Below are 25,546 nucleotides of genomic sequence, written 5' to 3'. Positions count from 1 at the left end.
AGAGCAACCACCGAAGCCGATTCTCTACGACTACACGAGGAGCTGGTGAGAACTCAACACCAACCATTCTACAGGCCATCGGCATTGGAAGCAAACTGAAAAGGTGAAAAGGCTGAGTAAGTGGGTGCTACCTCATAAGCTCAGTGAAAAATTTTACAAACTGTCATTTTGCAGTGCCATGTTCTCTTATTCTAAACAACAACAATGAACCATTTGATTGGATTGTGATGTGTGCCGAAAAGTGGATCTTATACGACAAAATGTTAAAGCGGTTGGACCAGCTCAGTGGTTGGACTGGGAAGAAGCTCCAAAGCACTTCCCAAGGCCAAACTTGCACCAGAAAAAAGAAATCACGGTTGCTGTTTGGTGGTCTGCTGCTGGTCTGACCCACTGCGGCTTTCTGAATCTCAGCAAAACCACTACACCTGAGAAGTACGCTCAGCGAGTCAATGAGAGGCACTGAAAACTGCAACGCCTGCCGCCAGCACTGGTCAACAGGAAGGGCCCAGTTCTTCTCCAGGACAGCACCCAACCACACGGCACACAACCAACATTTCAAAAGTCGAATAAATTGGGCAACCAAGTTTTGCCTCATCCGCCATATTCACCTGACCTCTCATCAACCACTTCAAGCATCTCGACAACTTTTTGCAGGGAAAATGCTTCCACAACCAGCAGGATGCAGAAAACACTTTTCCAAGAGTTTGTCGAATCCTGAAGCACAGAGTTTTACACTGCAGGAATAAACTTATTTCTCACTGGCAAAAAAATGTGTTGACTGGAATGGTTCTTAATTAATAAAGATGTGCCTAAGCCTGGTTATGATTTAAAATTCACAGTCCAACACCACAATTACTTTTGCACCAACCTAATATGTTATTTCAAGAAGCACCGTATCTGCTTCTGGAAGGCCCGAAACAGCAGGCAAGCTAGAGGACGCTGCTGAAAAGACCTGGCCTTCAAGGCCGCCTGTACAGCACCCGAGGCACACAAGGCACTGAGCCACTTGTCCCCTCAGTGCTCTTGACGTCAGGCCATTCTCTGTCTCTCCCAGAGGCTCTTCATCCCTCCTAGTCCTCTACGGAACACCTTAAAAACCACCATTCTTGTCAAGTGTTTCTCTGAAGATTCCTGCTATATAAACGAGACGGTCTAAAATAAAGCTCTGACTATAAAGGCTGATTTACCCCAAAGATTTAAAATAACTTCAGTTTGCATCTTCAGAAATGCGAATTCTAAAATTATGCCACACTTAATCTTTTAAATACCAATTATACCAACCTGAGCGTTGCCAACTTTTAGCATCTCACTTACTTGGTGCATTCTTCTAAAGACTGTACGAGCATTTGCTGGAAAGAACATATTTCTTCTAGATTTCCCATTAAGTATGAAATGTTTGCTGAACTTAACCTAGAGCCAAGAAAAATAACAGTAAAAATATGTAAACAGTGTCACTTACATTCTTCGCCTTTGCCATCCCAATGTCAACCTGAAGTCTTAACCTGATAGACAAACTGCTGATGTGTAAGGCCAACCGGTACCCTAAATTCTGTTACACTATTTAACCCTCTATTCTCTGAAAATACAAGAGAACAGCCTAAGGTTTAGACTAGTTTACAGTTAATGCAATTTATCAGCTAACTTACTTCTCACTGGTCTGCAATGGCCGTAGGTAGGTTGAAAGCACAGTCTGAAGTTCTTTAGAATATTCATTTTCTGTTTCTAAAATATTCTGTAGCACCTATAATAAATGATGAATATGTGTTATTTGACATTTCAATTGCTATTTGACACTAAGATTTATACACTTTGGACAGTTCATCACCATTGTTCAATTCATACTGTTACTTCCACATAACACGAAGGCGTTGAGTATCACCATTCCTTTTGACACTGACTACTAAACCCACGTAATGAATGATTACGAAGGCCACACAACTGACTTTTTCTTCTTGCCAACCTCATCTGACACAGGTACACCTGGCATGAATTCCGTCATCAGATACCATGTCCGTTTACATCAAAAGGAGAGCCGCCTGTAATCACAGCAGCACAGACGAATCTCGACAACACTGTGCGGTGCAAAAGAAGCCATCCCCCAACACACACCCTGCATAATTCCATTTATGTGAAGTCTAAGAGATGGCAAAACTAATCTATGGTGACAGAAATCAGAGAAGAGGTGACGGGTAGGATGGGGAGGACAACAGGGAAAGGCGAATGAGGTAAATTTCTAAGGTGATAAATAGGTTCTGTATTTTGATTTGGGAACCGGTTACAACAGATAGATACATTGTCAAAGTTCATCAGACTGTACCTTTAAAATCCATGCACTTTAACGAATGTAAAATTTATCTCAACTAAAAAAACAGTGTACTCTTTAGACTGCATCTAAAAACTGAAATCAATTTCTAGGAACTATAGATTTTCCCTAGTAAATATGAACAGTCTCAGACCACCTTATTACCACATTTACTAAAAATTAAAGGTTTATCAATGTAAACAATCTTTACTACTTCATTTAAAGATAGCAGAATAATTACAAATTAACCTTAAAATTAAAATGTTTCCTGATACCCTGGATTAGTGTAGCAAACTAGGCAAAAATAAGTCTTAAAAACTGACAGATAAATATGGAGTGTAAACTGGTGAAACCAAGCAGGATGCTTTCCACCAGCTACCACTGCAGCTACCACTCCTGGCCCAGGGCGGAGCCAGGAGGCGCCTGGATGTCAACTGCAGGTGCTCCTTGCACTCCTGGCACCGAGCAAGGTGCTCTGCACACACCACCTCTCCTCCTAGAGAAACTACTTCTCCCGACTCAAACAGCTGGGAGTAGCCCCAGGTCCTCCTGCCACTGCACTGCACCACACTGTCTTCTTTGGCATCAGACTGAGGGGGTGACCTAAGTGAAAAAAGTGGAATCCTTGCCTCCACGCTTTTTCACCTGACTCTGCTGGAGAGCTAGTGCTTTTTCCACCAGAAAATCACATTTCATGAGTCTTCTGTGCATCTAGTACATGCATTAAGATGTGCTATTTGTCTCCCAGAGCTAACGACACATTTTAAATTACTCATACCAAAGAAACTGTACAGAAGTAATAAAGATATTAAGTAAACATGCTCAGTTTTCTCCCTGTAATTTTTGATAATACAAATGCCTTAGTAAAGATAACCTGGACCATTATTCTGTTTGCTACACAGTTGACTGTAAACTCTGAGAAAGAGCACATTCCTGAGTAAATAGTCATCCTGAGCAAATGCAAATCTGACTAAATCACTTTCTAAACTACTAGGGGTGGGGGGGGGGGCGGGAAACAGAGGCTCTTCCACTAGTGACAAGAAACTCTGGCTCATCCCTGAAGGGGTCTATTCATGGGAGACAGCTGTGGGGGAGCCAGAGCGAGGGGCCCTGCAGGGAGCTGGCTGTTCGGGGCCCACAACCACAATGTCTTCCTTCTATGACATTCCTGTTGAACACAGATGTCAAAGGCCCAGTGAACAGAGGCATACAGTGATGCCAGGCACTGCACCCAGAGACACACCCCAAACCAGGCCTGTTCTCCACAACATCAGAAGCCAGCCAAGCATAACAGGATCTCAAACTAAAGAAGATAAAATAAGATCTGTCACTGACATGTAAGAAAAGTCCTTTTCCAATGTTAAAGATACAAAATATTATTTAGCATAATTACAAATGCTGAATACCAACTTAATACTGCTCGGTGCATGCCTGAAAACCTATATACTTATTTCAAACAGAAAAATGTTCCTATGTGAGATAAGAAAGAAAACAGCCACTAGCAACTGTAACTAGCAGGAATATGAGAAGAAAATACAATGACCTTTTGTCCATCACAGCACTAAGCACTGGATGTAGAAATGAAAGCTTCCCATAAGTACCAAAAACTACTCCAAAAAACCCTCTGACAAAAAGCTACATTCATGAAAATAGTTAAGTTGGTTAATTCGACTAATAGTCTTAAATACTATTTTCAAATAGGGTGCTAAACACAATTCCTCTTATTACTCCCAACCAAACACTGCAAGTTACACTTAACTTTTCCTCTAACACACAGCCAGGCCTGGCTCCCTGGCTCCAGCTGGGGTGCCCACTCCCTCTGCCAGGAGGCTGCTGGCCTTCCTGACCTTGAGTGCAGCCATGGGTGCCACTCACCACCTTTCTTCCCCTCCTTGTCTTCTGCACGATCTGGCTGCTGCAGGACCCCATAAGACCTCACAGCCTGGCCACCACAGCTCCATCCCACCAACGCTGGAAACCCAGAGGACACACGCAGTTTTCGGAGAAAAAGCAGCTTTTACAATTCACAGTGCTGAAGAAAGGGCCAGAGAGCTAAGCTCAGCCAGCACCAATTTCCAGGGTCATGAGGCGTGGAGCACAGTCAAACACTGGTGCCACACAATCCCTGCGCCACCCGCACAACAAAGATGACTCGCTTCTGCGCCTCGCAGACACACACGCCAACGCTTATTTATTCATTACTTCCTTAAAGGAATACTTAGTATTTCTGATTTTACAATTGGGTTACAACTTTCACTGCCAATATTGGTATGTGTTTTATGTTTATATGTCATCAATAGCCTTTTAAAAATAAATAACTGATTTACATAAGAGAACCAATAACATCAATTTTTTAAATTTCATTTGGATAAAAGATTTTTATCATCATACAACCAAATTTCCATAGCCCAAGTCTGAAGTCAAAGAAGAAAACCTAAAAGATGGCACAACTATTCAAACATCTACATCCACCTGCCTAAGCAGCTCCTCCCTGCCCACTGCTACAGAGAAACACGGCCATCATTTAAGTTTCTCCCTTCCAGTTTATTTACACTTCAAGCATTTAATTTTCAAAAAGTAAATTAAAGACAGTGGTTCACCACACAGTGTAGCCTCTAATAAACATGTGACTACAGGGAAAGGAGGAGGGAGGAGTGCAGACAAGCAACCCCTGAAGCCCCTGCTGGCTCATCCACAGGTGGCAATGGCATCGGGCAGTCAGTGGCTCCCCCACCACACACAGTTACTAATTTAATCAGCACGCTAGGGCTGCTGGTCCTTACTAATGCCTAGGAACATTACCTCTCAAAAAAAGTTTGGAGGGACCACATCATGCTTTTCTTTTATGACACTGTATCTTTTGAAAGAAAATATGTTATTATATTATTTTTAAACGTGGAGATTCACAGGTCTTGGGGTATGTTTCTCGCAAATGTTAAAGGTTTACAGGCTACAGCTCCTGCAAAGCCTCCCAGCCCACAGGGGGATGCGGATGCCCGCAACGGCACCTGCACAGCAGCATGACGACAGGTAAACAGCTGGCGTCTGCAGCCAGGTAGACCTGTGCTCACAGCTGCACTCCGCCACCGACTGCCTGCAGCTGGACAAGTCTATCAGTCTGTTTCTCTTTTTCACAAAAAGGGGTTTTACTGGGTTATGATGGTTACTCAAGAGTGCCAGCCCTTGGCTTACGGCAGGAAGGCATCTAGTCAGCCACCTTTCAAACTTCCAGCCCAGTCTGGAGTCTTACTTGGAGCTGCTTCTTGAATGACTCCTTCAGTCCGAGGGCAATGACTTTACAAGTCAGGCTTTCTTCCAATTAACCAACTCAATTCTCCCAAACACTCAGCTCTTCTCTGTGTCAGCCTTCCACTACTGCCTACCTGACAACTTTCATCTATATCATCTTCATCCAGATACAGCAAAGAAATCCATGAAAAATAATGGGAGCCAAGTGTGAAAGAGGCCAGCAGGCACCTCACCACCCAGCAAAGGAGGAAACCCCACAAGCTGCACACCCTCCCTGATGCCTCAGGGCCCCTCATAATTAACCATCTCCACCTACAAGTCCCAGGCAGAGACTTCAGGGGTCCCAAGATTTAGAAGAAATCTTGGTTTAAGGTGGAAAAAGCCAAGGGAAAAGTAGAAGATGAAGAGATGAAGCAACTCCAGGGTTCAGGGTCAGTGCCGACAGACGGAGACAGAGGACACCAGGGTTTCCTCCTTGGACTGGCATCTGGAGGCCCCGAGAAACTGAAGGAGCAGGAAGAAAAAGACAGCCATGGGGCTTCTCTGGAGCACAGGAAAGGCCCGTGGAAGTGTGCCATGACATCTAAGGATACAAAACCATTTTTGTACACTTACGGATTAAAATGAGTGACTGCCACCTATTACATTATAGTCACAGTATTACCATCATACACTAAATAACAGGAAAAGTGACATGGTTTGGTTCTGTATCCCCACCCAAATCTCACCTTGAACTGTCATAATCCCCATGTGTCAAGGGCAGGACTGGGTGGAGGTAACTGAATCACGGCGGGGGACAGGGGATGGGGCATTCCCCTATGCTGTTCTCATGATGGCATGATGGTGAATTCTCACAAGACCTGGTGGTTTTATAAACAACTAGCATTTCCCCTGTTGGTACTCTTCTCTCTCCCACTGCTCTGTGAAGACGTGCCTTCCATCACGATTATAAGATTCCTGAACCCTCCGTAGCCATGTGGAACTGTGAGTCAATTAAACCTCTTTTCTTCATAAATTACCCAGTCTCAGGTATTTCTTCATAGCACTGCGAGAACAGACTAATACAAAAAGCCTACAAAATAAAATCGTAGTGCGTATCACTGAGCAGAGAAGGCCATGAGGACCATGTCTTCCCAGTCAGCAACTTAAGGAACCCCATTCTCTAATGATGGAGGGGTGCTCCTCGTCCCTGCAAGAGGAGACTCCAGACTATCATTCTCTCTGGCCTAGGAAGCCAACCACTTCCTTTGATCCCTATCGGGAAAGACGTCGGTCACCAATGAGCGTGCTTTCACTGTCAAATCCACCAAGCTCAGGCACGTCAGGTCACAAACCTGTCCCCTTTAATTATATCATCAGGCCACCTTGGCTACAGCTTTCACACGTCACCCTCAAAAGCTACTGGGATTCCAGTTTACAAACAGAATGGTATGGTGGCCTCAGTGATGCCTTCCCTTCCCAATGCTCTTAAATACTCTTCTTAATAAACACAAAAACCTCTAAGGTCCAGCACTTTGCTGAAGCCCCTAAGGCCAACTGCCAGTCCACTTAACATACTACCAGGTCATGGCCAGCATTACCAACCTCATGCTACAAACGAGGCCTCTGGGCTCAGGAAGCCAGGGGCAAACCTCCTGGCCACCCTGGCTGAGCAGCATGGACAATTCAACACAAAGGCTGCACACCTTCCACTGCTTCAAGCCACCCTGATCTTAGCTCAGCAACCTACAACACGGGCACCCTAAGAAGACATGGCTAGCAGACTGAGTTCAAACCAGACATATGTGAGAAAATAAAGGCAAGAGTAGTGGCTGGCTTAGCCACAAAAACTAGCTGAAATGAAAAGAGCTGCATATGAAAGATCTTGATGTCCTCTTCCTTCCCTGTCATTCTCCAAGTCCAAGGCCCTGTGCCTGCCATGTTCCACACTGGCCTCCTCCCCAGCCTCAGAGGCCTGTTTCTATCTCCAACACATTCGGGACTGTGGTGTCAAACACTCCCCCATAATGACTATCCCTTATATTGGTGGGAAGCTAAAATTCCTCCACTCAAAAGAAACCCTTCTCTATTTCTATGCCAACTTTGAATACTATTAGATCCTGTCACCTACATAATTTCATACTGTTAATGCGCTTACCATGAAAATGTATGTTTTTGGTATTTTTAAAGGCTCATGTACATTTTAATAATTACAAATGGACAAACCACTGATCACTTCATGATTCTGGTACGGTTTATCTCATGCTGTTTATTTTGGATTGCTTGCAATTTATTACTATAGCAAATAATCTTCTGAAAATGCCTTTATATAAGCATCTTCGAATATATTTCGGGTTAATTCTCTGGAGTGGATTTTAAGAAGCATAAATTTAAAAGAAAGCCCTAAATTAAAGACCATGATCACTCTCAGAATTCTATATATAACTGCCATATTACTTTGGAGAAAGTCTATACGGATTTTCACGTCCACCATTAGAACTAAAAATTTCTCTTTAAATCTCTGCTCACTGAATACAGCAAGTGTGACTATTAAATTTTTATGGTAAGTTTAACTATTTTTTTTCAAAGTCTAGTTTTTATCATTTTGTAAACTGCTCACGTCCTTTCCTATTTATCTATTAACCTTAATGTATTTGTCTTAATAAGCTCTTCAGACCTTAAGGATGACCTTGCATTATACCTGATGCAAATAAGATTCCAATTAACTTGTAATCTGGCTTGTACTGTTTGAGGCAAATCATTTATTAAACTCTCATTATGTAGCCTAAAAGATTTAGCTTTTCCTTTGTCATTTCATCCACGGCCTTTAACTTTTAAAAAGTCAGGCTGCTCCCCAGGCCCATCTTTGAATGCATTCCCAACCCCATACAGATCACTGGCAAAGAGTGAAACCTAACCATTAGAGATATTTTTTGTATTTTTTAGAGAGACAGTCTTGTTCTGTAGCTCAGGCTAGGAGTGCAGTGGCACAATCATAGCTCACTGCACCTTCCAACTCCAGGGCTCAAGCAATCCTCCCGCCTCAGCCTGCTGAGTAGCTGGCACTACAGGTACTTGCCACCAGCTAACTTTGGTCTTTGGAGAGACAAGGTCTTCTTATGCTGCACAGGCTGGTGTCAAACTCCTAGCCTCAAGCAATCCTCACAAACTAGGCCTCCCAAAGTTTGGGGTTACAGGTGTGAGCCATAGTACCTGGACTGTTAAAGGTGTGTAAGCACAATCTTTGGTCAGTCTGTGGCTGAATACTAAATTATGCTACCCAACTGTGAATCCTAGAAAGACAGACTTAAAAATAAAAACAAAACTAAAAACAGACATCAGTGACTGTGGGGAGACAAACTACAGAACTGCTCTGAGTCACGAGCAAGACACAGCAACAGCACATCTCAGGGGAGGTGGATTTCAAGCATCCAGAGCTGCTAAAATAGGTCTAAGGTGTCCAGTTTTCAAATTTAAAAATTGTAAGACAGGCAAGAAAGTGTGACCGTGCACGTGGACACACACGTGTGCACAATAAAAAGAATCAGTCAGTGGAAACTGTCTCTGAGGGGCACATATATTGGACTTAGGAGGTAAAGGTTTCAAAGCACCTAATATAAACATGTGCAACGAACTAAAGTAAACTATGCTTAAAAATTAAAGGACAATATGAAGACAATGGTTCAAATACTGTCTATATTTGACTAACTGCACAACAGGAGTCCCAGAGGGAGAAGAGAAAGAAACAGTTACTGAATGGACCATAATAACAGTCACAAATTACTAAGAGTTATTTTTTTTACTTCCCAGTCTCTTTTTGGTGTTCATCTTAACCATTACACAACAGCAGAAGACACATCCATCCCATTCATACCTGTCTCATTATCTCTTAATTTCAAAAATGTTGGCACTTTCATGTGGAATACTCTTCTCTCACTCCATTAAATGGAGCGCAAGTTAAGACAAGTCATTCATGTAACTTTAACACCACTCGTCCACACTGGTTTTCCCCTTTAGCAAGTTTTCAACTCTCATGGGGTTAAAAACACCTAGACCTTATAGTTTTCTACTAAAGGGGCTGTGGAAATGCCTAACACATTATCTATTGTATTTTGTTCTGTGTTGTATTCTGTTCTCTACTTTTATGCACAATTTATAAATATAAAATTAGGAAAGCTGAAATTGATTCCCGGCTTAGTCAGTAACCAGTGTATAACCTTGGACAAGGCATTTAACTTCTGTTTTCTTTACTGTAAAATGAGAGTACTACATCAAAGAGGATTCTCTATGAATTCCATGAGTTTGTTTCCGTAACCATGCACTCTTTATGAAAGCAGCTTTATATAGACAACAATTTAGATGTGATTTTGAGATCAAGGTGTTTTCCATCTTTCTGTAGGAAAAAGTTGGCTGATCTGAAGAAAAGAGCACTCATAATAACCAGGCTATTCTCTCTATAAAAGGACAGTTTGAGAAGGAAAATGAAAAAGGTATTGACTATTTCAATCTGAACAGTATTACAGAATGTACAATGCAAAGAAAAACCCACCAGGATTTCTAAAAAAGCATGGCTGCCTGGTTTCATAAAGTGCCTAATGGAAGTAAGAGTCATGGAGAAACTGAAGAATGCCCTTGGCACTAACTGAGACGCTGCTCACCATTTTTTCTAACACAATGATTTGGACCTGAACAATAACAGGGTAACACCCTATTTGGAACCTCACTGTGGATTGCGGCTGTGTTAGTCACAACATGAAGCAGTCGCAAGGAAAGCAATGTCTTCTACAAGAATGCAAGAGGAAATCGCAGCACCAGGCATTAAAACTGAAGTTCTCCTACAACCCATAAAGCCTATCTACTGATTTTGTAGCTATGTACACAAAACTACATATAAACTACATTACATACTAACAAGCAAATAAGTTAGTAGAGCCACATTCTGGGAGCAAATGCCCAGCAGGCCAAGAGGTGAAGTGATGCAGAGCCAGCCCCAGGAGACAACATAAAGCAGGTATCCCAGTGAACGTGGGCCTCACGACGGGCTAAAAGGAGTCTGACCTATGAAAGTCGGCCAAGCTGGGATGGAAGGCAGAGCCCAAGCAGCCAAATGAAGAGGGGTGAAAAAAAGGGAAGAAAGAGGGGAAGCAGGAAAGGGTTCCCAGGGCAGAAAAGGATCTGGAGTCGACCAAATACAAGAAAAGGAAGTCAAAGCCTGCCACTGAAGAGAAACGGCATGAAGAGAGACCTGTTCCCAAGAAGATGCAGAAATGTCAAACTATGAAAAATTAGCAGTAAAAGTGGAGGCAAGAGAAGACCATTGTGTTCCCGTACCCAAGTGCGAGCTCAGCAAGGGGAGAGGCACCCGCCACTCTGTTCACCGTGTACCCAGTGCCTTTAACAGCTGCACAGAGCAGGCACCAGATAAACAGTTATTAACGAGTGGGTCCTCAGGTCAGTCTGTCCTGCAGAAAGATGCCAGAGCAGATGGAAGGTGGGCATTCAGGAGGACGCTGAGAGCACAGGCCCCACAGCACAAAACGGTGGCATAGGTCCACGTGCTGGAGCTGTGCAGACTCCATTTCACCACAACTTTTCACCGTTTCTCAACACCTGTGCAGAAAATGAAACACTCACAGTAAAACGGCTGCTGTGCAGAGACACCCACAACTCAAAGGTCTCGGAGGTTCATACATCTCCTCGCCAAGATAAGAAAGATTGGGAGTAAGGAAAGAAATAACAAAATAAATGCATGTTTTCCCCAGAATTCAAAACATACATACGTTTAGAGGGTTTGCTTTGCTGTTATTATGTTGAGTAGACATATACCAGGAATTTAAAATTTTAATAAATTCTTTAAAAAATTATTTTCCACTTCTGTAGCGCGTACAATTGCCACATAAGCTTAGGTACAAAGAAGGTTTAGACAATACAGACTCAACGCCATGAGACTCCACACGGATTTAATAGCATTAGGCTCTGCAGATTTAATACCACCTACTGAACCTATTAGGCAGCAAATTTTAGGGCCCAGAACACTGTCTCTAATGGGTGTAGCATTCAGATGTGCTCCACTAACTCCCCGCCATGTCATGGGTACACATCGGTCCTGGGAAAGACTATACTGAGAGGCAAAGTAAATTAGAAACCCTATGTCTAAAGGACTTACCCCCTACTCTGAGCACAAACAGAATGGCACTCAATGCATATACAATTCTCAAATGTCATCATATGCCTTTTAAAATATCATTTTGGAAGTCTGGCAATAACATGGGGAAACAGTGACAGTACCATGTTATGGGACAAGAGCAAGGGATGTTTCCATATACACGGTATCAAAAAAAAAACACAGTTATAAAAACGCTGAAATTAGAAGGAAACCAGCAGATGAACCAAGTGTATTTCCTTCTTCCTATTCCAGGCACTTTACCTACATTCTACGTCACTGAGTTTGCTAGTTACAAAAATGTTTTGCAGTTACTCACCACATTGTAATAGCTTTTGTTTATGGCAGCTGTATCAAATCCTTTGGGAGGGCTCTTCAATGTTCCTGATTTGGGAGACACAGGCTTCTCTGAAATAAAAGTAACATAGTTTTACTGATCAATACTAAAGATGACAAAAGTTCCAGCCCCTCACGCTGCCCAAGGATACTCATCCAGCAGCCTCACTGAATTAACAAGCCAAAAGGAAAGCCGAGGAAAAGGCCTCTACGGTGACCCTCAGAAACCCAGTCCCTCAGGCTCGGCTCACCAAGGCCAATCTCCACACCGCATCCCACTCTACTCTCCCAGTTTCAAGCTGAAGACGTCTCTGAGACTGTGCTCCACGAGCGTCAGCCAAAACCGAAGCAGTTCAGCTACAAGGGCAGTTTAACAGTGTGGTAAATACAAAGCAGCACCCAAATGAGAGCCATTTTGGCAGAAATGTAACAATATTAAAACATCAGGGCTAAATGTTAGGGATTCAGATCTCTCAGAATGGAAAAGTCTCTTTAAACAGGTAGGATTTGCTCAGGGCTTGAAATAACCATCACTCACAGGGGACAAGGAGGAGAAAGAAAAGTCACCTCAAACAGGGCAAAACCAAGAAAAACCCACATGGTCTTTGCTTCCACACCAGCCAAAACTGCTAGAGCAGTCCTGATCCCAGCAAGGATTCGATATTTTAAGACAGCACCACTCTTGCTCCACATCCATTCAACACATATTTATTCAGCGTAACAGATGCTGACGAAACATCTGCTGAACAGAAACAGGACGTTGCGCATGCCTGTTGTCGGCTCTACGGGAGGGGTCACTGGTCCTACAAACGGTGTGGGCGTGCCTATTACCTGTTCTGCGGGGTGAGTCTGTCTTTCAATGGTTGGTTGTGTGTGTGTGTGTGTGTGTGTGTGTGTGTGTGTGTGTGTGTCTATTCTCAGTTCTAAGGACAGTGTCTGTGTCTTTACCATTAGTTCTACAGACAGTGCATTGTGTCTATATCACTGGTTCCATGGGGGGGGGGGGGGTCCCTGTCACTCAATGGTTTTACTGGTGTGTATATCTCTACTAATAGCTGGATGGACAGAGTGTGTGTCTATCACAATTCTATGGGGTGGGTCTTTCAATGGCTGGGTGTGTGTGTGTCTATCACAGTTCCAGGGGGCATATCTCTCAGTAATCCTATGAGGTGAGCAGATAGGTCTAACATTGATTCTATGGGTTCTGCACATCTAACACTGGTTCTATGGATTCTGTCTACCACTGGCTTTCCAGGGCTACAGGGGCAGTGTATCAAATTGCAGCTAGTGGGGACAAATGAAAGGGAGAGGTTTTTTTTCCCACATTCTTCCCTAAGAAACTCTGATGAGCATTTTCTAGGGAACTTAATTCCTCCCAGTTCTCCCTGAAGCTCGCCTCCACTGCAAGAATCCTGCCGTGTGAAACCCCTCACTGGGCGAAAACACACCCCTTCTCTCTGGTGTGCGAGCAGCACCTGTCCATAGTCCATCCCTTCTGCTCTCCTCTCCTCCCACACATCCCCCATCCGCAATCTCAGTGTCCTGCGGTTTGAGGTCATATATCCCCAAACACTCCCAGGTTCAGGTCCCTAACGCCAACTGCCTCCTCAGGACCTGCAACATCTTCTAGCAACAGAAACCCAGAATGCCCAAAACCAACCCCATGCTCTTGAACCCTGCATCCTCCTTCTGTGGAGCTGTTCACCTACATCTTCCTTCAATGCCTCACTGTCAAGTTTTTCATGGTGGTTGAAAACAAGGTGCCACTGCCAAAATTCTCTCTGCCTACAGGAGGGAAAACACAACTCCATGGGAAACAAATCACCTCTACACTGTAAGAGCTACAGGAGGAAAACCAATCTATTCTTGCTAGCACACTTTCCTACTCCATCTCTTATCTGCAGCTAAAAATTTAACTATAGAAGAAAAACCATGACATGTTTTCACTTGAGGAAAAATAACACTTTCTCATCTTTAATATCTGCACTTTGGAGGCAGGATAGAAACTAATAGCACAGTGCAGACTGCCCACACCTAAGTCACAACCACACGTCGGCATGCGCACCAGAGAACTGAGCTTCCTAATGTGAGCTGAATCCACTTTGAATTATTTTAAAAGTAATTACTTTGCCAGCTATGTTATTTTAAACTTAAGACATACCCCACAGCTCAACACCACAGTTAACAAAATTCCACTAATTTACTATGAGAACTATCAGGAAACAAAAAAAAAAGAGTTTTCAAACAAAAGAAAAAGTTTCAAGTTACTAACATTATATAAAAATAAGAAACAGGCAGAAGAAACCCAGACAAATCAGGTTAAGTCCAGGCAGGCTGCCTTTTCTCCCTTAGAAAAAAAGAGCTCCCAATTCTGCGGGTGCCAAATGGGGGGGTCTCAAGATCAAGTTCCCCAAAATACCCTATGGTTAGTTTCCAACAAGAGGGCGCCGCTGAGGTGTGCCACCCACAACATACACTTGCTTCCAATTAGGAAGCATAACTTCCACAAACACCCAAGGCGAGCCTGCTGTCAGGAGACCCTGCGGGGGGGGGGACGGGAAGCCCCTGGCTGCCAGACCCTAGCCAGCCCACTCCTGGCTTCCGACTCGAGGCTCCCTGCTCGCCCACCACTGTCCAGGCTCCTGGGCAGTCACGCCAGAGGAAACGCACCATCAACAGGAGGGGCAAGGGGCAGCAGGGGCACAGGTAACTCCCACGCAGTCTAGGAAGCCTTATAGTAGCATCTATCAAAAAAAAGCATTGAAATCAACCTGAGAGGCAAAATTATGGCCATTCATAACAGACAGAAGAGCACATAGCAGGTAAATTGATTAGAAAATACTCAATCGTCCTACTATCCCAAGAAAAGCAGCATTTTTTGGCTTGTCTGGTAGCTAAAAATAAAATTCACTGGTATTTTTAGCTCAGTTCTGTGCTACCTTTCCAGGGGCTGGCCGGGGCAGCAAGTCTTCCCTTTCTTACCATAAACTAGAAAAATGCTGAAAACAAGAGAATTTAAACATAGACGAGCAAAAGAAAAGTAAAAAACGAAGTGCCAAAAAGCAAAGAAGAAACCCTCTCACTGGGGGAGGGGAGGCAGGCCTGCTTCCAGGCCCCAGCGGCTGGGGCCACACCTAACGCAGGAGAAAAGAGACCTGCTCCAACCTAAGCAAATAAAACTGGATCCCTTAGTAACCTGAACAGCTGATGTAAAGTCGGCTGGAAGCTTCTGTGCACTGGTCTAGAGAAACAGCAAGGAAGTGTGCGGGCTGCTCACAGACACAGATGGGGACACAACCTAAAAGAAACTGAAACCCAGAGGCCGCACCTGCCTGGCAGCACCACTTCGACCTACGCTCTCCTCTTGCAGGGCTACCAGGACCTGCCTGGGACAAAAAATTCTCTGGGAGTCCCTGAAAAAGCAATGTTATTGCTCTCTGCAGAAATATTTCTATAACCCAGGGCACACAGGAACCCACCATCAGGAATGAACCCACCATTAAACAATATCAGCCACAGAAGGGACTGAGCTGCCAGGAGAGTGAGCAGATGTGGCATATAAGGGCCAAGTAGAAATAAGAGGAAAGTCAAGACCTAATGTAATGTATTGTTTAAAATGACATGAAAGGCCAGGTGCGATGGCTCACACCTGTAATCCCAGCACTTTGGGAGGCCGAGGAGAGCAGATCACAAGGTCAGGAGATTTAGACCACCGTGGCCAACATGGTGAAACCCCATCTCTACTAAAAATACAAGTATTAGCTGGGCATCGTGGTGCGCACCTGCAGTCCCAGCTACTTGGGAGTCTGAGGCAGGAGAATCACTTAAACCCAGAAGGCGGAGGTTGCAGTGAGCCAATATCCCATCACTGCCCTCCAGCCTGGCAACAGAGTGAGACTCTATTTCAAAAAAATATATAAAAATTTTAAAAAATTAGATGACAGGAAAAATACACAATTAGGACCAGCCACAATGAACAGAAAAGGCATCATGAGATTAAAAACATCTGAAGCAGCAGCAAAACTTCTAGAAATAATAATATGGTTACTAAAGGGAAATCTCCGCAAACAGGTTATGATCACGGTGAGGAGGGAACTGATGAACCGACAGGCAGAGAAACGGACTACAATTAATGTAGCAGTGAACCAAATACACAAAGCACACTAAAAGCAACACAGGAGAAAATAAGACATTTAGTAAGATATGCAGGAGAAAACACAGGGAATGAGCAGGAAACAGTCCTTGAGAAGGTACCTTCCGGAGCTGAAGAGCTCTGGGCTCCTTGGGCTGAGAACGTACAGCCAGCCCCGAGCAAACCAGAGTCCACCGAGACACGGGAATGCTGCACAGCCCGGCGAGGGCCAGGTCTGGAAAGCCAGGTGCAATGCCCTCCCCGACCCAGCGGCAGCTCCACCATCACAGGCTGGGTATTTCCACCTCTCATGAGAAGAATACACTTCCGTGAGTCCTTATTGGCCTCTTCTACTTGACTGCAAGTTGCCCAGCCACTTCTCTCTCTGTTTTAGTGGTTATGCTTTCATTGGCGACATACCACTGACCCAACAAAGTCCAGAGTTAATCATCAGCACTGGCTTCAACCACCAGAGCAGATGTGGCCCTGAAAGCAAGCGGGAAGTCCCACTTCCTCCTCTGACCTCCCGCACCAGAGCGTGGAGTGTGGTTTGCTGGGTGTCCCTCACACACACTCAATGCCGGTGTGCCACTTCCTGAACCACATGCGCCCTCCTAGTGTTCAAGGGATGATTTACTAATACTCTCAATCTTTGTCTGAAAATATTCTAATCGTGCCATTACTGTTTTTTCCCAAACTTTAAGATAGAAACGTATAACTATACATAAACACACAGAGAATGAGCATGTACGCTCTTAACAGCGGTAGCTGTCCTCAGCACTGAGCCAGCCTCATCTCATCCACTCCCGCCTTGTTCTCTGCTAGAAGCACGACCGGCAAGTCTCAGAAATGACGTCATCGTCTCCACCCACCAAACTTCAGTGTTAGGAAAGAAGCCTTTCTTCTTCAAACTCAAAACCCTAACATCAGACCATGATCACACACCTGACAACATTAATGATTTTTAAATAATCCTAATGCCTTGTCTCTATTCGGATCTCCCTGTATGTCACAACAAAGGTTTCTGAAGTCAGCTTATTTGAATCAGGAACCAAATAAAGTCTGCAGAGCACATCCGGCCGTTGTGCCTCTAAGTCTCTCATTCCATAAAGGCACGCCTCCTCTCTTTTGGATGCCAGTAGAGAGCAGAGAGCACAGCACCTTTACCCTTACGTCATGGACCGTGCACTGAAACTTCTGGGAAGAAACTCTTGGGTTTCCCACTGCTCTGCTTCTCACTTTCCAGAATAGTGGTCACCAAAGTATTTGTGGAATGGATGCTGTCTGTGGTTTTAGAACCAAATGTAACTGGTGTAATTGTGAATATAAAGCTATAGCTGAGAAAAGGCAAAACGTAAGAGGACAGAGAAAAGGGTCCAGGTGAACCTTCATGGTACAAAGCCTCTCATTTAGTGTACCAATAAAGGAAACCAACAGAAGAACAAATGAATAACGAAGAACAAACCCAGAAGAAAGGAAGGAGGAGGAGGAAGACAAGAAGTCAACAGGTCATATCTACGGGGTACACAGGCAGACCCTGAAGACGCCGAGGGCTTGATTTCAGAGCATGGCAATACGGTGAGTCACACAAATTTGTTTCCTAGCATACAGAAGCTATATTTACACTGTACTGTAGAATATTCGGTGTGCAATTATACTGTCTAAAAAAGTACCTTCCTTAGTTAAAAAATGTTTCTTAAAAACGCTGACAATCATCTGAGCCTTCAGCAAGCTGTAACCCTTTGCCTGTAGAGGGTCTTGCCTCAAATTGGACAGCTGCTGACTGATCAGTGGCTGCGGAAGGTTGGGTGGCCACGGATACCTCTTGAAACAAGACAACAATGAAGTGTGCCACGTCAACTGACTCTTGCTTTCATGAGAGATTTCTCTGGAGCGCGAGATGCTGTTTGACAGCATTTTACACACATACAATTTCTTACAAAGTTAGAGTCAACAGTCAGAAACCCTGCTAATGCTTTATCAACTAACTTTACGCAACAGTCTAAATCTTTTCTAATTTCAACAATGTCCACGGCACTTCGGCAAGGGTAGACTCTATTTCAAGAACCCACTTTCTCTGCTCAGCCATAAGGAGCAACTCCTCATCCAGTCAAATTTTCTCCCGAGACTGCAGCAGTGCTGCCACATCTCCAGGCTCCACTTCAAATTCTAGTTCTCTTGATATTCCCACCACACAGGTGGCGCCTTCCTCCCCTGCAGTCCTGAAGTCCTCAGGTCATCCATCAGGGTTAGGGTCAACATCTCCCAGCCTGTTAATGCTGAGATTTTACCCTCCTCCCATTAATCACAAATGTTCTTAACAGCATCCAAAGCAGTAAATCCTTTCCAGAAGATTTTCAAATTACTTTGAGTAGATCCAGTAAAGGAATCACTATTCATGGTCTTACGAAATATATTTCTTAAATGCTAAGACCCGAAAATCTAAATTAATCCTTGACCCATGAGCTGCAGAATGGACGCTGGGCTGGCAGCACGAAAATCACACTGATTTCTTTGTACAGCTCCCTCAGAGTTCATGGGTGAGTGGGTGCACTGTCAGTGAGCAGTAACATGCTCACAGGAATCTTTTTTCTTCCTGAGTGGGAGGTCTCTACAGTGGGCTTAAAATATTCAGCAAACCATAATACAAGCAGATGCGCCATCACCCAGGCTTCATGTTCCAACTTATAGAGCAGAGAGGCAAAGTTGGGTGAACATAATTCTTCAGGGTACTAGGATCTTGAGAATGTAAATGAGAACTGGCTTCAACTCAGTAACTAGCTACATTAGCCCCAGACCCAAGAGGCAGCCTGTCAGTGTGGCCACCTTCTCTGACGATCTTAGCTAGATCTTCTGCATGACTCGCTGCGGCTTCTCCGTCAGCACATGCTGCTTCACCTTGCACTTTTATGTGCTGGAGACGGCCTCCTTCCTTCAGCCTCATGCACCAACCTCCACTAGCTTCAAACTCTTCTTCTGAAGCTTCCTCCCCTCTGAGTATTCACAGAATTCAAGAGAGTAGGCTTTGCCTTAAGGAATATTGTGGCTGGTTTGATTTTCCAGCCAGAGCACTCAAACTTTATCCATATCAGCAATAAGGTGGTTTCACTGCTTATCATTCGTGTGGTCACTGGAGTAGCACTTATAATTTCCTTCCAAAGTTTTTTCTTTGTATTCGCCACTTGACCGGCTGGCACAACGGGCCGAGATTTCAGCCTATCTCGCCTTTACACACGCCTTCCTAAGTGTAATCATTTCTAGCTTTTCTTTTAAAGTGAGAGACATGCAACTCTTCCTTTCACTTGGACACTCAGAGGCCATAGTAGGGTTACAAATTGGCCTAATTTCAGTACTTTTCTGCCTCAGGGAATGGGTGGCCTGAGGAAAGAAAGAGAGATGGGGAATTCCCAGTCAGCAGAGCAGTCAGAACACACAACATTTATCGATTAAGTCTGCCATCTTACATGGGCACGGTTCATGGCACCCCAAAACAAGTATAACAGTAACACCAAAGATCACTAACCACAGATCGCCATAATGGATACAATAAAGAAAAAGTGAGAAATAGTGCAAGAATTACCCACATGCAGCACAGGGACCGGAAGTGGGCACAAGCTGCTGGAAAAATGGTGCCAACAGTGTTGCCCAACACAGGGTTGCCGAAAACCTTCCATTTCTAAGAGGAAAAAAAAACAAGCGAAGCGCCATAAAGAGAGGTGTGCCCCATAAATCAAGCCGAGAAGTCTCTGCATGCTGTGAAGAGGTACAGGGCGGCTACTTAGAGGAGGACATGGGTGAGTCAAGGCTCTTCCTGGATCAGGCCTGCGGGAGCGGGAGGCCTCTGCTCTTCCCCACATAAGCTCTTCCGTCTACTGGCTTATCACATGCTACAAGCACATGGCACGTACGTAATACAGTTACTCAAGCATAAATGCAAATACAACTTTTTTAAAAAAAGAGACTCTCTAATACTGAAAGACTAACAACCTGACCCCAAATTACTCTAAGTCAGTTGATCTATGGGATGTGCCCCTGAAATGGAAGATGTGCAATCTCCCACTGACAATGGGAGACGGCCACATTTGAGTGAGGGCATGCATGGTATACCAATCTAGGAGAATATTCACTTTCACATGCCAGAAAAACTTCCAAACCATCTAGTCCAAGACCCCTTTGCACATAATGCTATAAGACGCTCCCTACACCTGCCTCAGGGGGCCCTTATCTTCCAATTTATGTTCTTCCCTCTTGTTTAAAAAAATATCACACACTGGGGTCTGTGGGAGAGAACTAGGGGAGGGACAGCGAGGGGTGGGGAGTTGGGGAGGGATAACATGGGGAGAAATGCCAGATATAGGTAATGGGAAGGAAGGCAGCAAACCACATTGCCATGTATGTACCTATGCAACAATCCTGCATGTTCTTCACGTGTACCCCAAAACCTGAAACACAATAAAACATATATATAAAAAACAGACAGACGGATGGATGGATGGATGGATGGATGGATGGATGGATGGATGGATGGATATAGAAACAATAGTGCTGAGAGGCCCATCCTCCAATACAGCCTTATGCACCCCATCCAAACCCAGTCCTCACCAGAGAGGGGGAAGGACAAACTCACATCCAGTGGCACAAAGGAAAGCAAGCTTCTCTGTTACTTTTGTCCTTTTCCCTGCACAGATTACACTTACACCAAACACTGTTCCTCCACAGTTAAATTAATAACGACATCCAAATTCAGCTGCATGTTATTTTGCTTTATGTAAAAAATAAATAAAAAGTATTTAAAAGTGACGATGTGAACACTCATTAAAAATCTGTGATCAGCAAATGACAGTCCGGTTTAAGTTGTCACATCACTCCTAAACACAGACTGCTGGTCATCATCTCAAGCTAACCAGCCCACAAAATGGCATTTAAAAGAAATGTCTTTAACGTACAACAAATAATGAGAGAATTGGGAGAATTACTAAAGAAATGGGAGAACTACTAAAGTCAGCACATTAGAAATCATCATCTAAAAAAGCCTGAGTCCACATGCACACAGAGAAAACTAGTATTGGAAGCACACACAACACAAGCCGTGTTCTCAGAGTTGCTAACCACGTGCACTGCGCCACACCATGCTGGCCATGTGCGATCCTGAGTGCCTCCACTTCTATTTAATCACAGCAACCACCCTCGCCACTCACTTCCAGAATGGACCTTGCTGCTTCTCTCCTTATCTTCTCTCTTGAATTTAGGAAATTCTGAAGCAAGAAAGAGGGTGGGTGTGTGTAAAACACAAATACCTATCAATCAGTGTGTAAAAACTGCTGTAGAAATCCATGGGTCTTACATAACCAAAAAAGGTGCACAGAATATAAATGCCAAGTAACAACTATGTATCTTCCATAAGACTGTACAATCCAGGAATAATGTACTATGCTTTTGATGCAAGCATTAGAAAGAGGCTTATTACAGAATCCTGGAAAATAATCTATCTGTCTTCAAACAAGAAACGGTGAATCTTGACAAAAACAATTCCATCTCCAACCACAAGAGGGCAGACAACCAGCAGCTATGTACACTTCCCCAGCGACGAGCCGGACCACCTGGTCAATTTATCTGGAGATAAACAGCCTAAAAAACGTCATTTAGAGAAAAACTTCAGTTCTTATTTATTCAGTAAAAATATTCATACATCAAATTAAAATATAATGCAGAAGAGAAACCCTCAATTTGAAGGAAGTCAGTATCTTCATGAATAAAAAAATGGTCCTAACATGGTCAGAGAAGTCTCTAGGTTTGGAAGCTGACACAATTTTGTTTTCAGAAAAATCAAACACTAATTAACTACAAATTAAAATACATTAAACACACTCTTCAAAAAAGGAAACCTATTCAAAAATCAGAAAGCCACGTAAACTATTGGAAAAAATGCAATACAGCCGCTCCCTCCCTATCCATGTGGGTACCTTCAGGACTACCCATTGGATGTCAGACACTGCAGATATATCTCTGTATACTATATATGATATACTATATCCTATAAATTCCTATATACTATATCTCCGTATAAATCTGCAGTTCCTATATACTGTATCGCTGTATACTAATCTGCAGATCTTATATATCTCTGTATATATCTGCAGATCCTATATACTATATCTCTGTATATATCTGCAGATCCTATATGCTACATCTCTGTATATATCTGCAGATCCTATATACTACATCTCTGTATATATCCACAGATCCTATATACTGTATCTCTGTATGTATCTGCAGATCCTATATACTATATCTCTGCATATATCCGCAGTTCCTATATACTATATCTCTGTATATATCCGCAGTTCCTATATACACTACCTCTGTATGTATCTACAGATCCTATATACTATATCTCTACATATATCCGTAGATCCTATATACTATATCTCTGTATATATCCGCAGTTCCTATATACACTACCTCTGTATGTATCTACAGATCCTATATACTATATCTCTACATATATCCGCAGATCCTATATACTATATCTCTGTATATATCCGCAGTTCCTATATACACTACCTCTGTATGTATCTACAGATCCTATATACTATATCTCTACATATATCCGCAGTTCCTATATACTATATCTCTGTATATATCTGCAGATCCTATATGCTATATCTCTGTATGTATCTGCAGTTCCTATATACATCTCTGTAAATATCTGCAGATCCTATATACTATATCTCTGCATATATCCGCAGTTCCTATATACTATATCTCTGCATATATCCGCAGTTCCTATATACTATATCTCTGTATATATCTGCAGATCCTATATATACTACCTCTGTATATATCCGCAGATCCTATATACTATAATCTCTGTATATATCCGCAGTTCCTATATAAACTACCTCTGTATGTATCTGCAGATCCTATATATCTCTGCATATATCCGCAGATCCTATATACTATATCTCTGTATGTATCCGCAGATCCTATATACTATATCTCTGTATATATCCGCAGATCCTATATAAATCTCTGTATATATCTGCAGATCCTATATACTATATCTCTGCATATATCCACAGATCCTATATACTATATCTCTGTATGTATCTGCAGATCCTATGTACACTACCTCTGTATGTATCTGCAGATCCTATATACTACATCTCTGTATATATCTGCAATTCCTATATACTACATTTCTGTATATATCTGCAGTTCCTATATACTATATCTCTGTATATATCTGCAGTTCCTATATACTATATCTCTGTATATATCTGCAGTTCCTATATGCTACATCTCTGTATACATCCGCAGTTCCTATATACACTACCTCTGTATATATCTGCAGATCCTATATACTATGTTTTCCTACCCAGACATCCCTATGCAAGTTTAATCCAGAAATTAGGCACCATAATAGATTAACAACAACTAATAATGAAACAGAACAATTATACTATAACTAAAGTTATGTGAACGTGGTCTCTCTCGCTAAAAATCTTACTATTGTTCTCACCTATTTTGAACCATGGTTGACTGCAGGTAACTGTAACCACATTAAGCAAAGCCAGAGGTGGGAAGGAGGTCTGCTGTACTGAAATGTAATTGTGATCCTAGAGTTTTATTCTCAACTGCTCTATAGTGACACGGTAAAAAATGTGGTTTCATACCTGCCTCAAATGCCCACATTTAAAATCAGACCAGGCTGGGCATGGTGGCTCATGCCTATAATCCCAGTGCTTTGGGAGGTACGAGGTGGGTGGATCACTTGAGGTCACAAGTTTGAGACCAGCCAGGACAACATGGTGACACCCCATCTCTACTAAAAATACAAAAATTAGCTGGGTGTGGTGGTGCGTACCTTTAATCCCAGCTACTCGGAAGGGTGAGGCAGGAGAACCGTTTGAACCCGGGAGGCAAAGGTGGCAGCAAGCGGACATCATGCCACTGCACTCCAGCCTGGGCAACGAGAGGGGAACCCCATCTCACAAAACAAAATAAAATAATACTAGCATGACTTTCCATACAGTATGTTCAGGTAATTAGAGAACACCAGGGATACAAGGTTATTCCCTTGGTTCCGCCATCAGATAAAGTTTAGCATGAATCACTAACATGCTCAAAAATGGTATTTCTTCAATTTTAAAAAATAAGCAGGAAAAAAGGGCAATTGTCCAAAGTTACCTAGGTCTCAGTTTGGCACAAAACCTATTGTGACGGTTAATACTCAGTGTCAACTTGACTGGATTGAAGGATACAGAGTACTAATACTGGGTGTGTCTGTGAGAGTGTAGCCAAGGGAGACTAACATTTGAGTCGGGGGTGGAGGGGGAGGCAGATCCACCCTTTATCTGGTGGGCACCATCTAGTCAGCTTCCAGCAAATATAACGCAGGCAGAAAAATGTGAAAAGGCAAGACTGGCCTAACCTCCCACCCTACATCTTTCTCCTGTGCTGGATGCTTCCTGCCCTTGAACTTCAAACTCCAACTTCTTTGGTTTTGAGACTCAGACTGGCTCTCTTTGGTCCTCAAGCTTACAGATGGCCTATTGTGGGACCCTGTGATCATATAAGTTTATACTTAGTAAACACCCATATATATATATATATAAACAGCCATCATATCAAGGCAAGACCCTCTATATATTACGTACGTATGTATATGTATATACACAAACACACACACACATGTATACATATATATATCCTATTAGTTCTGCCCCTCTAGAGAACCCCGATACAGATTTTGGTGGCAGCAGGAGTGGTTTTAGAGAAGCAATATTAAGGATGGAGTTCTTTTGTTGGTTTGGGGGCTTCTGGAGGTGGCTGCTTAGTATGATGAGATCCAAAAATGCTAAGGACTCTACTTCTAATAGTATGGAGAACACTGATAGTCCTTGGCATAAACTAAAGAATTATGTGAAATAAATGCATCTGACACTCCTGGCTCATCACTCATGACAGGCAAGGAGTTTAATGACCGCATACATAACACCTCTGACCGCAGGTGGAGAACCGAGGAACATGAAGAAGCTGGCTGGCTGCTCCTAAGTTCAGGGACAAAGTGATGAAGGAAAATAATGGACTCAGGGACTCTGTCTCCCGGCTGCAGAAGCAGATACTGAGCCTCCAATCTGCTAAGACTGCCCTGAGTGAGTCTTATCTCCTGTAGAGACAGAGCTGAAACTGTGGACAAACAGACACAAGCTCTTACGCAAGTGGCTGACCTGCAATGAAAGGCGCATGCACAGCCTCATCAGGTGATAGGAGAAGAACGGGACCCTACAGTTTGGAATGGGGACGTGTGAGAGGACCCTGATGAAGCTGGGGGCACTGAGTTTGTAAACTAGGGTGAACCTTTTTTGCCAAAGGAACAGCC

At 43.3% G+C, this 25,546-nt stretch overlaps 1 protein-coding gene across 16 annotated transcripts in view; it reads right to left on the bottom strand.

Moving 5' to 3' along the window:
* ARHGEF7 (Rho guanine nucleotide exchange factor 7) overlaps positions 1-25,546 on the bottom strand; it is a 181,236-nt gene that overhangs the window by 55,218 nt on the left and 100,472 nt on the right. For 15 of the 16 annotated variants that reach the window (XM_035294224.3, XM_035294248.3, XM_035294229.3 and 12 more), the window contains 3 exons: positions 12,013-12,101; positions 1,647-1,741; positions 1,315-1,410 (listed from right to left, as the gene is read on the bottom strand). In XM_035294224.3, coding sequence (XP_035150115.1) covers positions 1,315-1,410; positions 1,647-1,741; positions 12,013-12,101 — 280 coding nt within the window. Of the gene's footprint in view, positions 1-1,314; positions 1,411-1,646; positions 1,742-4,177; positions 4,349-12,012; positions 12,102-25,546 lie in introns of those variants that run through there. The other variant, XM_017970498.4, reaches the window with a different exon arrangement.

Source organism: Callithrix jacchus, chromosome 1, assembly GCF_049354715.1.
Source record: "Callithrix jacchus isolate 240 chromosome 1, calJac240_pri, whole genome shotgun sequence".
NCBI lineage: Eukaryota > Metazoa > Chordata > Mammalia > Primates > Cebidae > Callithrix > Callithrix jacchus.
The sequence above is the reverse complement of the archived record's forward strand: the minus strand, read 5'-3'. Positions and strand labels throughout refer to the sequence as shown.